The sequence below is a fragment of the Castanea sativa genome, chromosome 5 (assembly GCF_040712315.1).
Source record: "Castanea sativa cultivar Marrone di Chiusa Pesio chromosome 5, ASM4071231v1".
In the NCBI taxonomy this organism is placed as follows: domain Eukaryota; kingdom Viridiplantae; phylum Streptophyta; class Magnoliopsida; order Fagales; family Fagaceae; genus Castanea; species Castanea sativa.
The window spans coordinates 46,138,487-46,154,165 of record NC_134017.1 but is presented as its reverse complement, the minus strand read 5'-3'; the positions used below and the strand labels follow the sequence as shown (position 1 = coordinate 46,154,165).

The window sequence follows — 15,679 nt, the reverse complement described above, 5'->3', positions numbered from 1 at the left end:
AACATTGTTGCAAAGTCCAAATCACAAATTCTCCTCCTATAAACATATCAACACTAAAAACAATCAAGCATTGTCCCCACAAAACAAACATCGGAATCTTATAAAAAAGCATATGTTGCTTAGTATATTTGAGTCCTAAATAGCAAAAATCTACGAGTAACAACGAACTACATAGAATATTGACAATATCTATTCACTTTCAATGATTACGAAAGCAATGACCAACAATCTAAGATTATGAATTAAAATCCAGAGAAATAAGTTAAAAACAAACATCGGAATCTTATAAAAAATCATATGTTGCTTAGTATATTTGAGTCCTAAATAGCAAAAAACTACGAGTAACAACGAACTACATAGAATATTGACAATATCTATTCACTTTCAATGATTACGAAAGCAATGACCAACAATCTAAGATTATGAATTAAAATCCAGAGAAATAAGTTAAAAACAAACATCGGAATCTTATAAAAAAGCATATGTTGCTTAGTATATTTGAGTCCTAAATAGCAAAAAACTACGAGTAACAACGAACTACATAGGATATTGACAATATCTGTTCACTTTCAATGACTACGAAAGCAATGACCAACCATCTAAGATTATGAATTAAAATCCAAAGAAATAAGTTAAAACCAATAGAAATTTTAAATGCTCACTCGCTGAGACTAAAACTAAACTAACGCTCCGTTTGTTTCGATGGAAAACCTTGTGTAAAGATAGTTTTCCTTATTTTCCAATGTTTGGTAGCATAAAAAAATATGAGTCAAAAGAAAATTATCTTTGGTCAACATAAAAAATATGGCTTATTTTTAGAGATTGTTTTCCATTAATTTTTTTAAGAAAACAATTCTATCTCACAGTAAGCTAAATAAGGGAAGTTAGGAGGTTTTTTTTCAACTCATATAAAGTTACTACCAAACATTGAAAAATGAGATAAATTTATAGAAAATGATTCTTGGAAAATGACTCATTTTTTAGAAAACATCATTGTTAAAACAAACAGAGCGTAATAATCTGCCTAAAAGCCAAAATCAAAATCTAGGAAAAGCAGTGAAAGACCCAAGAATTAGAAAGAACTAAACACGAAAAAAAAACTATCTTTAAAATTCTTATGATTGTAAGAGAGAAATATATGTTAGGAAAAAAGCGTTTATTGCCAAATCAGGCTCCATTGCAAAGCAACACAAAAATCTTGCTTCTTGTAGACAGGCAATAAGTAGCAAATCCAAAATGGCATGAAAAGCAACAGAGGGTAACAAGGCTAAAATAATATCAAGAAAAAATTAACAAAACAAGACAATATCACAAATGTACAAGTACTACATGAAAGCACAAACCCCCAATGGCATTGGCATTCACTTCTCACATGAGAAAACTGAAAATAAAAAAATCGCAGCTACACAGTTTAGAACAACTTTAATTTACAAGATTAGAAAAAAAAAAAAAAAAAGACTACTCAAAAGCATTTTTCATTAAGCAACAAAAACAAATCAACCCCAGTCAAAGTACTACAAATGCATCACCTCTAGAATTAAAACTTAGATTAAAAAATTGATAACAAAGAGAGAATATAAATACACACACATATATATGAGAAAATCAACAATCCCAAAGGGCAAATCAAGTAATAAAGGGAGAATTAAGATCAAATGAAAATAAAATCTAAAACACAGCAGCAATATGAATATCTCTATTCAATATAAAATTTTTAAGTCATAAAAACAAGAAAATTACTAACAAGTCAGGTAGAGCTGGAAATATTTAAAACCAGACAAATGGAGCCAGAAATACACACAATCCAAGCACCAATTAGTGTTTACAAAGCAAATTTTAAAATTTTAAACCCATAATTACACCCATCTAGAAATAGAAGACAGTGCTATTACAGGAGCGAACTAAATCATTCTAAAAAAATTCCTTCTTCACTGCAACAGATGCTGTATAAGAGCTGTTGAGAACCAAAATCAGTAAAGTAAATCAAACAAAGAACAGTATAGTATCATATATGAGGAAACAGTTGATTAGAAGACTTGTAAGTGAAAAAGTGGAATCAAGACAATATGAGAAGAGTTTTCTTATAGCTGGAGTCAACACAACCCAAGTTTGAGAATCACAAACCCAAAAAATGAACATCACCAACTTACATAAAAGCATAAGTTAGTGCTCAATATATGAGTCCAGAAAAGCAAAATCTTCGTACTAATAAAGACTTGATTGGACATTGACACTATCAGCCCACCCACTTTCTATGACTAGGACAAAAATTGCAATGGAAATTTCAAACCTTAGCCAAGTGAGTCAAGAATTTATGATACTCCTGGAAACTATAGCATAAGAAAACCAGTAATAGACACAAGTATTAGATTGAGCTCAAACAAGACTAAGCTAGGCGCATCCAAAAAAAAAAATCAGTTCCCATAAACAAATCATGATTGAGATATTTAACTACTTATCAAAAAAAAAAAATGATTGAGATATTTAACTTGAACTGAGAATTGCAGTAGTTACAAACAAGCAGAGGAACTACTATATGTCAATAGCATCCAACATGTTTAAGGTGCATCCATTTAACTTCAACAGCCTAGCTCACCCCTTCTGCTTGCCTAATGTTTGGTGCAAATTAAATCAATCAGCAAGATTCTAAATTAACATATATTACGGCACAAATCTACAGACATTAAATCCAATAGCCAAAAATTGAATAAAACAGCAAGAAAAAGGACCAAGAAATGCAATAAAAGTTTCAAAAACAAACTCAATGAGATTGAAATTTATAATCCACCCCAAAATCGAAGCCTAGGAAAAGCAGTGAGACCCCAGTATTAGATAGAATTAAAACAAGAAAAAAACTATCATTAAATTTCTTATGAATGTAGGAGAGGCAAACAGATATGAAAGGAAAAAATTATTGCCTAATGAGACTCCACCACAACACTCCAAATAAATCATGCCTCCTATAGCCCGAAAATAAATGGCAATCCAAACTGGACATGGAGTTGCTACCAAAACATGATAACCAGGTTCAACTAAAAGCAAGAAAATATCAACAAAAACAAGACAATAAGATTCATGTACAAGAACTACATAGAAGAGCAAACCCTTGGTGACGTTGGCATTGGATTTCGCATGAGCAAACTGAAAAACACAATCGCAGCTACACAGCTTAAGAGAAATTTTAAATTACAATAATTTAACTTTTTAAATAGAGAAAAAAAAAATCAACATGACTACACAAAAGAATGTTTCAGTGACAAGCAACAAAATCAAATCAACCTTAGTTAAAGCACTGCAAATGCATCAACTCAACAATAAAACAAACAATAAGAATGCAGCCTGAGAAAACACAAATCCCAAGCTCCAATAATAACATATAGGCTAAAATGCAAATACATCTTTTAAGTTTGACAGAAATTCATTTTAGTCCTCTAATTTTAAAATTATTCAATTGATTCAACTAATTTTTAAATTGATTCAATTTAGGTCTTCAGTCCAATTTCGTTCAAAAATTTCCATTAAGAGGGCGTTTGGATAGCACAGTTGCGTCCACGTCTGGCCGTTTTTTTTTTCCACGCGCATGTGTCACTGTTCATTGGCCATGAACAGTGATTTTAGGCCAATGAACAGTACTTTTTGGGATGAACAGTAATTTTTACACATTAAAAAATTATTTTTGTACAGTGTTTTCAGTTTTCAGCAATAAGTTCTATCCAAACGGACTCTAAGTATGCAATTAACTAATGAACAGAGATTTTTTGAATTTTTTTTTTTAATGAAATTGGATGAAGGCAAATACACCTTCTAAGTTTGACAGAAATTCATTTCAGTCCTCTAATTTAAATTTTTTTTCAATTCAATCAGCCAATTTGTGACTTGTATATGATTTGCTCATATAATAAGAAAATATTGCAATTCTAAGCGAGGCTACTGAATCAAGTAGCTAGCGGTATTGTAACATTAAAATTTTCATTAAATAAACTTTGTGTTGCTATACTAGGTAATCCAATATCTTTATGCATGAAGATAATCAATTCGGACGTTGTGGTTGGACTCTATTATGGATTTCATGGGAATAAAAATGGCCAAACCAAATTATAATTAATCATTGAAACTGTGCATCTTTTGAAGTAATGAAGGAACTACTTGGTTCTACCTATATGCCATGCCTTGAAATTGACAACATACAAGAAGAGAAAATTACTTCAGTCCCACCCTTGAGAATAATGAAATTAAGCATAATTCTTTTTCATGCCAAAACTTGTATGGCACCATGAACCACTAAGAGATAGTTCCAACATGTACATAATGACCTACATAATGAGGAAAAATATGCAACATCTCACATGCAACAAATTCTATTCGATTGTACATCAACGAATTCAAATTCAAGAAACATGCTAGAGAAAATTTAATCAAAATTTGTGACTGATCCTAATCAAATTAAAAAGAAATTCTAAGCATTACCGCATACCCTTGGTGCGATAGTCACTCTACAAGTATAAGTATTTGTGGGCTGTGGAGAGCAAGGGTTGGGGTTCAAGTTTCTAGGAGGGAGCTTCACACACATATACACTTAAATTAGGCTAGAGTAGAAATTCTATCTTCTATAAAAAATAAAAAAAAAATCCAAGCCACTTATTTGGAATGAAATTAACTTTTTTGTATTTATTAACTAAAAAGAAAAGAAAACAAATAAGGAAATATAACATACAAAAAGCAAATTTAGCTACATGAAAAAAGAAATAAAAACTATACAAAATTAATTAAATAAAACAGGTAAATTACAAAAAAAAAAAAAAAGGGATCTAGGTTTTGCCCAGAAATGCGTATGCATCATTATGCCAATGTAAGTGTCTAGGGTTTCAACCCGAGTCCTAGATATGTGTCATGCACAGAAAACAACAATGAAGCACAAAGAAACAACATGTTATCACTCAAGAAAAAAATATCACAGGTTATATAAAAAGAACAATGAAAAGAACATAAGACAATAATAAAGTAAATAAACAAAAGTACATTTTCCTTGGGTTGATTTTGCCCTTGTATTGTGTATATGTTTCTTCTCTACAAGATATATTTTTCCCCAACTTTGGACAGGTCCAACAAATTACTTATTTCATGAATTGGGCTTCATAGGCCATTTTCAATCTTTATACAGATTAATCTCCACAGTTAATAACCATTATTCACACAAAATGGGCCGAAACATAGAGAACTACTCAAAGGCCGTGACATTTACAAGTTAAACAAGACATTCAGCCAGAAATTACCCTGTTTTTAGTTTTCATTTTAAACAAAAAGTTCAAATGTTGGTCTCAAAAGCACTAAAATTATATTTACTAAATGCATATATTTTATGACTTAAAGATACAATAATCATATAATTATCAAGTAAATTATATGAGCAATTATATAATTATGAAGTCAGTTTCACACTTCTTTAGCCAAGCAGAGATTAAAGGTAGAGTTTTTTAAAGATTACTTTGTTTTTATGCTCAACTGCATAAGTTCAGAGAATGGAAAAACTTATGCCTAGATTTTTGTCGAAAAAAATCAATGAGCCAAGTTCATAGAATGGAAAAACTTACCTGTAATGTTCTTTGGCAGAACTATAATTGTTTTGTTGCAAGTAAGCCCAGGCCAAGTTCCCAAGTATTTTGCATTGATAAGAGTATCAAAATAATGTAAGCGCCTTGGAATATATAGCAAGTATGAAAGCAGAAAAAGAATAGATGCAACATCCACTTTGAAATCTCCTGTTTCGACAGTTATTTGAATCTTCTTCCCTTGAGATTTAGCTGTCTTTGCCCTCCTTCCACTGAAAGCTATACCTTCTTCAATATGCTCTAGCTTGAGCTAAAGCATTTCAATCTTTTCTTCAACCCTTCCAGATCTCTGTAAAATATAAGAAATTCTTACAAACAAATACATGCATGTAATTTTTTTTTGATAAGTAATAAAGATTTATATTCAAAAAACATTTCCTTATGCAAAAAAAACATAAGGCAGAGAGAAAATTACAAAGAGAAAAGAAACACGAGAGGAAAAGAGAAAGAAAAGAAACTAATTACAAAGAATAAAGCTAAGGAACATGGGGAGAAAATCACTAGAGGTGAGTCCCCAGACCAGTCAAACAGAGAGCCACTGAAAGAAGCTAATAACTGGTCATCCGAACTTTCCATGTCCTCGAACGTCCTCCTATTTCGCTCCCTCCAAAGACTCCACATTAAGCACAACGGAGCTAGATGCCAAATGCGAGACGAATGCTTTTCAAGCCAATTCCACCAGCCAAAAAGCATATCCGCAACTGATCTTGGCAAGACCCAAGAAATCCCAAACAAACTCCACAACCGATAAGCCTTACCACAATGAAGTAGCAAATGATCTACCGTCTCCCCATTACAACGGCACATAATGCACCAGTCAACAAAAACCATCCCTCTACACCTCAAATTGTCACCTGTAAGGATCTTATCCCATATAGCAGTCCACACAAAGAAGGAGACACGCCGAGGAATCTTAACCTTCCAGACTCCTTTCCAAGGAAAAATTATGGGTAAGGGACTTCGTAACTTCTTATAGAACGATCGGACATTAAAAACCCCATTTTTAGTCAACTTCCATCGCAAACGATCTCCATTCTCATTGGGAGGTAAATTTGAAGCCAAAGTACGGAGAAATTCCTCCACTCCACCCATTTCCCAATCATTTGGTCTCTGAATAAACTGAACACTCCAGCTTCTCCGTTCCTCTATCCCCAACCGATCAAGAGAAGAGGCCACCGATGCCTCTTTATTGGAGGCAATCTCATACACACTCGGAAAAATCAAATGAAATGGAGAATCCCCACACCATTGATCAGTCCAAAGCTTAACTCTATCTCCCGCCCCTATCTCAAACCGAATATTTTTGCTAAAATCCTCCTAACCCATACGTATACTTCTCCACGAACTGCATCCATGAACCCCTCTATCTAGCTTGGAGGTCCATCCCCCCATTCTACCCCAAACTTTAGAGCGACAACCCTTCTCCAAAGCCTTGTCTCCTCAATCCCAAACCGCCATAACCACTTCCCTAGTAGGGCTTTATTAAAAGTAGTTAATTTCCTTACTCCTAACCCACCATTTTTCAAAGGTGCACACACCTTGTTCCATCCCACCAAATATGTCTTGGAATCCCCCCACAAAAAATCCCTTTGCAGCCTCTCAATTTTATTAGCTATATGCGTAGGGATGGTAAAAAGAGATAGAAAATAAGTAGGAAGACTTGCTAATGTACTTTTAAGCAACGTTAGTCTTCCACCTTTTGACAAATACATCTTCTTCCATTTGGCCAACTTACACTCAATTCTCTTCAAGATAGGATTCCAAATGGTAGGAGACTTGTGAGACGCCCTCAATGGCATGCCAAGATAGGTCATTGGCAAAGACCTAATCCAACAGCCCAAGATTTCTGCCAAGACATGGACATTAGGAACCTCCCCAATGGGAACCATCTCACTCTTTAATGCATTAACCTTCAAACCTGTTACTGCCTGGAAACAAAGAAGAAGCATCCAAACATGTAGAATCTGTTCCTCATCTGCATCACAGAATAGAATCGTGTCATCCACAAACAAGAGATGCGAGACGCATACCCCTCCACCCCGTCTACCATTAGCCCTGAAACCTCGGATCAAACCAGCCCCTTCAACTCTTTTCATCATCCTACTAAAGACCTCCATCAGTACTAGAAACAACATGGGAGATAGCGGGTCCCCTTGTCTCAATCCCCTTGAACTCCCAAAAAAATCAGCTGGAGACCCATTAAACAAAATAGAAAATTGGACTGTAGATATGCAAGTGCGGATCCACCTACACCACCTCTCCCCGAATCCCATTCTCTTCAACAAATCTAGAAGAGCCTCCCAATTCACATGATCGTAGGCTTTCTCAATATCTAATTTACAAATAACCCCCGGGATCTTACTCTTCACCCTACTATCAACACACTCATTAGCAATAAGAACTGAATCAAGTATCTGTCTACCACCCACAAAGCTGTTCTGAGACTCAGATATCAGTTGATCCAAAACCTCTTTTAGGCGGTTAGCCAACACCTTAGCCAAAATCTTATAAACACTCCCCAAGAAACTAATAGGTCTAAAGTCTCGAATATTGGAAGCATCATTCTTCTTATGGATTAAGGCAATGAAAGTTGCATTAAGAGATTTTTCAAACTTACTGTGTTGATAAAACTCTTCAAACACAGCTAAGATATTTCTTTCCACAACACCCCAACAGTGGTGGTAGAAGGCCATAGAGAAACCATCAGGGCCTGGAGCTTTATCTCCTTCCAACTCTTTGACAACTCTAAGAACCTCCTCCTTTTCAAACCTCCATTCAAGCCAGTCCCTCTCCAACCCCTCTATCTGATCAAATTCCAAGCCTTCCACAAACGGCCTCCACTACTCCGTCTCCTTGTACAAGTTTTTGTAAAACTGTACAGTTTGGTTTGCCATAAATAACCCCATTCACCTCCAACATACTAATATGATTATACCTTCTTCGAGAATTGGCCATCTTGTGGAAGAATTTGGTATTGTTATCTCCTTCCTTAATGCAAAGCATCCTCGATTTTTGTCTCCACGAAACTTCTTCCAAAGAGAGAAGGTTCTGTATTTGAGATCTTAACACAACCCTCTCACCTATCTCCACTTCAGAAAGGCCATTCACCCCTTCCTTAGCATCCAATAATTTCAAAGCCTCCAACAGTTCTTTTTTTTTTTTACGGACTACATTTCCAAACTCATTACGATTCCACTGAATAATATCTTCTTTCAAAGCCTTCAGCTTCTTGGCAAGTACAAAATTAGGAATACCTGAGAAGGAGTACATGACTTAAACAGCCTCATAGCAACTATTTGATACCAAGATATTTAACCAAAATCCTAAAACATAAATAGGAGTTAGAAGCAAATACATTATTATGCATGACACGCTTTTTAGTCCCATAAAACTCCTAGCACCTTGCTATGCATATACAAAACTAATTTGATGCAAACTAAATTCAATTCTTACCATTATCCCAGATATCAAAGACAATGAAAAGCTTACAAATCAAATAAAATTCTTCCAGATGCTACATGGAACATAATAATATGCATACACCAATATAGGCTGGCCTTGCCTCTGTCGCTCCTAACATTTTACTAGATACAAAAACTTGAGCATGTTATTAGGAGTAAAACATTTTTCTAGACTATATATTTCAGTGGGATCTTATTAGGGGTAAACTAAATGAAATAAGATCTTTAAAGCAACCGCATCAATCATTGCAAACTTTCCGTCTTTTTTGCACAAAAAAACTAATTTTTCTATTTTACACACTCATTTTTACAAAACACCCACATCAGTCTATCTATTCTACACATTTATTCAATAAAATATTCTACACATTTACTCTACACATCAGTCTATCAGCCAACTTCACAGCAACACATGCCTTAAAAGAGCAGCCGAGGACCAAAATCTATAACCATATTCAGGTCACACACTACTAAATAAAATCCCAACACCAATAGGAGGCATTGCCAACCAAACAAAGGTTCGAGAATTACAATAAAGGTCTCAAAACCTCACTCAGTGAGACAGGAACTCTTGGAAAATGAAATCTGGAAAAGCAGTCACAAGCCCTAAAATTAGAAGGAATTAAAAAAGGAAAAATATTATCCACAAGATTGAAGGAGAGAAAAAGAAAACAAGAGGCAAAGAAAGGTTACTTTCCAATCAGACTCCACCGGTTAACCTGCCTAGCACCCAGAACAAAAAAAAAAAACATGCTTACAGAAAAAAAAATTAAGTGGCTTTCCGATATTAAAATTCAAGCTGGATATGGAGCTGACAAAATAGGATGCCCAAGCTTGACTGAAACGAATAAACATCAGTAGAAACAAGACAAAAGGCAAATGTACAGGAGGGAAATGCAAACACTCAGCAGCGCCAGCTTTGAATCTACTACATGTAGCAAACTGAAAATATACAGACACCCAGCTACACAGTTCAAAAAAAGTTCAACTGACAAGTATATTTCTAAATAAATAATAGAAAAAGAAGCCAACACAACTTAAAAGAATATACAAATGAGAATGACAAATCAAACAAACCTTACACAAAAGGATGCAAACGCATCACCCCTGGAATTAAGTAGATCATACTAAAAAAGCATTTAACAATAAATACATTAATAAAATAAAAGAGAAAATAAACAATCCCAAACAACAATTGTCAAAGTGTAAATTGGTAACAAGTAGTCAAGCTAGAAGCAAAATCAAAACTGAGTTTGCATAGAAAGCCAAATTCTTCTCGGCTGCCTGGTATTTGGAAACAAGAAAATTAGTTAGCAGCAATCCAAGTTAACAAATAATGACACAAATCCAAAACAAAAGCTAAATCCATGCAAATATCAAAAAGCCCAACTCATATGCCAGGAGAAGAGAAAGCCAAACCTTTATTGATTTCCCTCTACAACCATATTTTGCTATATTACTACCCCACACTAATAAATTGTCATTGTCCGATTAGCCTATGAAATTGATATTAAGGTTGCCAAAACATAATGGCCAAAAATTATACAAGGCAACAACACAAAAGCATAAGAATTGCAAAAGAAACTATAAAGAATTATAAAGAATTAAAGCAACAAAAAATATATATATCTTCAAAGAATTCTGATGATTCTAGGAGAGAAAAACAAACATGGTGAAACCCTAAATTTAAAACATTAATCATAAACAGGTAGAGAAATCACTAACGAATTGAAAAAAGAAACCCTAAATTATGAGATTCCAATTCACAAGTACCTACTTTGGCAGCAAATCCTAATTCCAAAAAGACTGGCCCTGCAGAGTACAAGTGATAGAAAAAGTGTTTTAACACTTATCAGCAATCTCTCAAAAATAGCAGGTACCTTCGCCATTTTGTTATGGCATTTTCTCACTGATATAAAAATTTACAGGGCCTATTATACTTTTTCCACTTCAAGAGATAAGGACTGACACTCTATCTCAAATGGCATCACCTCTCCTCAAGTATGGTTATGGATTCAAAACCTACTATATGCTTTTGTTGAGGGGACGAGGGGCAACAGAGACTAATGCTTGTGTTGTGATGACATATCAAAGAATATTTGAAAGACTAGGAGTCTTCCATGATATACAAAAATAATTTTCAATGACCCATTATTAATACATCTGTGCTAATACATGATATTACAGGACACTACATAAAACATAATCCAAGCACTGGATTAAATTAAACTTGACTTCATAGTTGATAGCTTGAAAAAATATAAATCGCACTTAAACTACCCAAACCCAAACATGGCTTTCAATATTGTCCAGCATGTATATGTTAGCCTGCAATAGAGTCTATCATTGCATGGAGTCTTTCAGACCTAAAAAAATAAATGATTACTGACTCATTCTTGCCCAAATGATAAGCATGAAAGAGTTTTCTTAGATATAAGCAATGACCACATGTAATGGTAGCTATACTTTAGCAATATCAATTTATATTGGCCCATACCATATTGTGATATCTAGGATAATTGACCCATACCTAAGAGGGTGGCTTTCTTCTTGTGGACCGCTGCCCACGGTCGGATTCTTACCTTGGATAATTTGATGCTCTGGGGCTCCTTTGGCGAATAGGTGCTGTATGTGCCGCGGTTCAGCGGAATCTGTGGACCATCTTCTCATCCATTGTCCTGTAGCTTATTCGTTGTGGGTGCATATGTTGCAAGCTTTTGGGATCCAATGGGTCATGCCAGGTTCAGTGGAGTGTTTGGTGGCCTGTTGGAGTAATTGGTTGGGGAAATTTTCTTCGGACATATGGAATATGGTTCCTGGCTGTTTGATGTGGATTGTTTGGTTGGAAAGAAACCGGCGATCTTTTGAGGATCTGGAGAGAACGCTTGAACAATTACAAGCTCTCAGCCAAAATACTCTTTTTGTTTAAGCTAGGTGCTGGGGTTCTTCAAACTGTTCTTCTGTTTTGGAGTTTCTTTCTTCCCTTAGAAGTGTCCCTTAAGCTGCCCTCCTTTTTTCTTTTTTCTTGTTTGTGTCTGCTGTTTTTGTGTTCACCATCATGAACACCTGTATTTGTTGTTTTTGTTCTTTCATGATGAATGTAAGTCTTATTACTTATCAAAAAAAAAAAAAAAAAAAGCATGGACACCTACCAATACAGTCAAAAAACTTGATTGTTGGAACTAAGCTCAAGATAAATCCCTTTAATTTTTAAATGCTAGATTGATGAAAATGAGATGTTCTTACAAAAATTTAATGTCACATACACAGTGAATTGATTAGCAGCTGATAAATTTATAATGATAAGTTGGAAATACAAGCCAGTACCCCCCACCCTATCATGTTTTCCATCAATTCCAAACACAGGCACACAGAATCAATTATTCATTGGGGGAACGGGGTGTGGAGAAGAATCAATGATTCATTGGAACACTTAAAAGCAATAGCAAACTGAATTTTAGGGGTCAAAAACAACCAAAAATAAGATTATCCAATAAGCTAAAACTAGAAGTTGATATCCCTATATTACTGTGCAAACACCCTTACATGACCACATTCTAGAAGCCTAGATCTATATATCAAAAGTATACAAAAAAAGTACTCAAACTTGATCAAACTTTAAGTGCGAAACATTACTGCCAGACTAACAAAATGTTGTTTTGTAATAATGAAGCATCTGATTGTCAATGAAAGATGCAAGAAAATCATTATTGGTTCCTTTCATTAGATGAGAATGTTACCTAAGGGTTCTGTAACTTGAAAACTATCAGATTGCGATCTGCAGTGCCAACAACCTTCAGGGGATGCCGCATTGTAACATAATTACAGCGGTCAGGGAGTTGTTGAGTATGCACAAGATTTGACTGCCTTGTATCCCAGTACCTAATAATTGGAAGGAAACCAACAGAACAATTAGCGGTCAAGGGCACAAAACGATACATAGTGCAAAAGAAACCATATGTTGGATAATTATGTCATAACTAGTGAGTGCCAAAATAAGTTCAAGTATATAGAATAATAAATAATTCACAATTAGCAGCAAAATGAGTAAAAACCACACCTATGAAAGCACACCAAAAAAAAAAAAAAAAAAAACCATTAGTCTAAACCATATGAAAGCACAAAAAATCCCATTAGTCTAAATCATCAGGCTCGGCTTCCATGCCAACAGTGGCATGGAAAACCCCCTCGCTGGGAAAAATCTTCTTGTTTATAAGCTTGAAATCTTACATTTTGCCAATGAACTATAGAATAGGTTAATTCAAAGCAACCCAAAAAAATGATTCAAGAAAAAACACTTACCATTTCATCTCATCTAGCAATTAAGTTCCCAACAGATAGGCCCATGAGTGCAGAATATTGGCCAACAACTTTGATGACCCTGAAACTGAAATTCTGCATTTAGATTGAACAATGAGAAAAACAGTATGAGATCCAAGATTTATAAAAGAAAATAAAACAAATTTTATCAAATAGTAGAGAGAAACCATCCCTTTAGAACCAAACACAATCTTGAACAATTAAAATAAAAATAAAAATAATGAGACCTAAGATCTAAAATTCTTCTTCTTTTTTTCCATTCTCCTTTCATTCAGTTTCTCACCAAACAAAAAACCTGCATTAGATAATTGCAAAAAAACAATTAATTTTAGGACTTACAGTGGACCTTTGGACTTGCTTGGCACTTTGCTGTATAGTGAAGTATTGCTTCTGAGTATTTCTACAAATAGGACAAAATTATAACTACCCACGGAAGTAGAACGTCGTTTTTTTTATAGTTTAGTATAATCAATCGGTTGTTAAGAAGCGGGCTAGCTTTTAAAGAAATCCACCCTCAGAAGATACTCCCACACAGATTAGAAGAACATTTTGTTAATAATAACAAAAACAAAGCTCTAAAACAATATTTTATTAACTTCATCCAAAACGGTTACTGAAATAGAGCTGCAGCATTTTTACAGTAACCAAACATTTCCTTTATATTCCAACATTTTTGCAGTAACCAAAATAGAACAACAGTAAAAAATAATTAAACTCATCCCAATGCCTATGAATATAATTCCCAAAGTTGCAAGTGAGTCCAAACATTCTTTTATTTCCATCAACTGCTTAACCCAATAAGCACATTGGTATGAATAAAAGAAATGAATGAGGTTAGTGTCTACATTTTATTTTGTTGTGAAGTGTCTATTTTATCAACCAAACATCAGTTATAGCAATTAAGTTGACTTATGACTAATTTTACTGTAACAACTCAAAAATCATAACAACCCAAGAAGATTCAACAGAAAGTAGGAACACATTGAGATCAATTTTGTAAAAAATAATAAGTTCAAATGATGGCAATTATGAAAAATCACTCTTCTCACTGCTTCAATAACCTTCCATACAAATTCCCCTACTTATTTAATTTAAAACTGGACATATCTACCCATATCTATCATAGAAGCAAGCATATATGATGTCCTAGAAATCAAATTGATAAGTTGACAATAAATTAAATTTTCAAGAGGGATATTACAGAGAAATTATTGCTCTTCTGAAATTTAGAATAACTTGAAGGATAAACGAAACTGCAAAAAACATCAAGATAAAGTGTTACCATACAACCACAATTGAAAGACACTCAAATTAGTATGTTGTGTTCCAAGATGTAGAAGAGTAAACAAGATATCACCAAAAAATCATTTGGTATCTAACCCAACATGAGATCAAAATTCTAACAATGCATGCAAATGTTTTAAAACAAATACAACAATAAAAAATGCTTTAAAAGACCAGAATCCAATGATAAAGAAAAGAGTAGAACATACCAGAACTAGCGCATGACAATGACTTAAAAACAAAACGTCTGAAAAAGCCTATGAAAACATCTTCAGCAAAATCTTTTGATTGAAGCAATCTAATAAGTTAATAAGCACAGGGTAAAAGCTCTTGATAAGACAATTTTTTGTAGGGACAATAATATTACTCAAATGAAAGACTCGGCATTTAGAAAGGAACAAAATGGTCTTCATATCTAAGGGTGTCCACGGGTCGGGTCAAGTCAGTTTGGACTCAAGCCACATTATGTCAATCGTCGGGTGGTGAAGGATGAGACCCATCACTATACAATATGCTAAGACATCAGAAAATATGACTTTGAACTATACAGTAGTGGAAGAAACTGAAAAATCATATGAAAATGTCTTCAGAAAATCTTTTTGATTGAAGCAATCTAATAAGTTAGGAAGTACCTGCTGAAAGCTCTTGAAAAGAAACTTTTTTGGAGGGAAAGTAATATTACTGAAATGAAAGGCTCTGCACTTGGAAAGGAACAAAATGGTCTTCATATCTAGGGGTGTCAACTAGTCGGGTCAAGTCAGTAGTTTGGACTACACATTATGTTAGTCATTGGGTGAAGTATGAGACCCATCACTGACTAGCAGAAGCAACAGCTCGAACGTGCAAGTGTCCACGGGTGGTAGTCAGATTCAGTTGAAACCCGCTTAAAAAGGCTATGGAGAGCAGAAATGTCCAAGATTGCAAGATCTCCGTTGCATCTGATTGGAGATCTGTGAGATCTGCAACCAGATATCAGAGATCATCTCTGCCAATCTGGGAAAATAT

General features: G+C 34.4%; 1 protein-coding gene across 1 annotated transcript; it reads right to left on the bottom strand.

Annotated features, from left to right (window-relative positions):
* Positions 1-5,859: 5,859 nt before the first annotated feature.
* LOC142635288 (uncharacterized) lies at positions 5,860-10,959 on the bottom strand. Its single transcript, XM_075809474.1, has 8 exons — positions 10,951-10,959; positions 10,148-10,197; positions 9,956-10,034; positions 9,063-9,123; positions 8,520-8,863; positions 7,148-8,413; positions 6,111-6,926; positions 5,860-5,898 (listed from the first exon to the last, which is right to left on the bottom strand). Exons 1-8 carry the CDS (start codon positions 10,957-10,959, stop codon positions 5,860-5,862), a joined length of 2,664 nt encoding a protein of 887 aa, XP_075665589.1.
* Positions 10,960-15,679: the final 4,720 nt, after the last annotated feature.

Excerpts from the sequence above, each read along its gene's own strand:
- LOC142635288 (XM_075809474.1), bottom strand. Across the intron at positions 8,414-8,519 it reads ATCATATTAGTATGTTGGAG|ATAGAGGGGTTGGAGAGGGA; the intron begins GTGAATGGGGTT and ends GAATTTGATCAG. Across the intron at positions 6,927-7,147 it reads ATTTGGTGGGATGGAACAAG|GAGGATTTTAGCAAAAATAT; the intron begins GTGTGTGCACCT and ends CGTATGGGTTAG.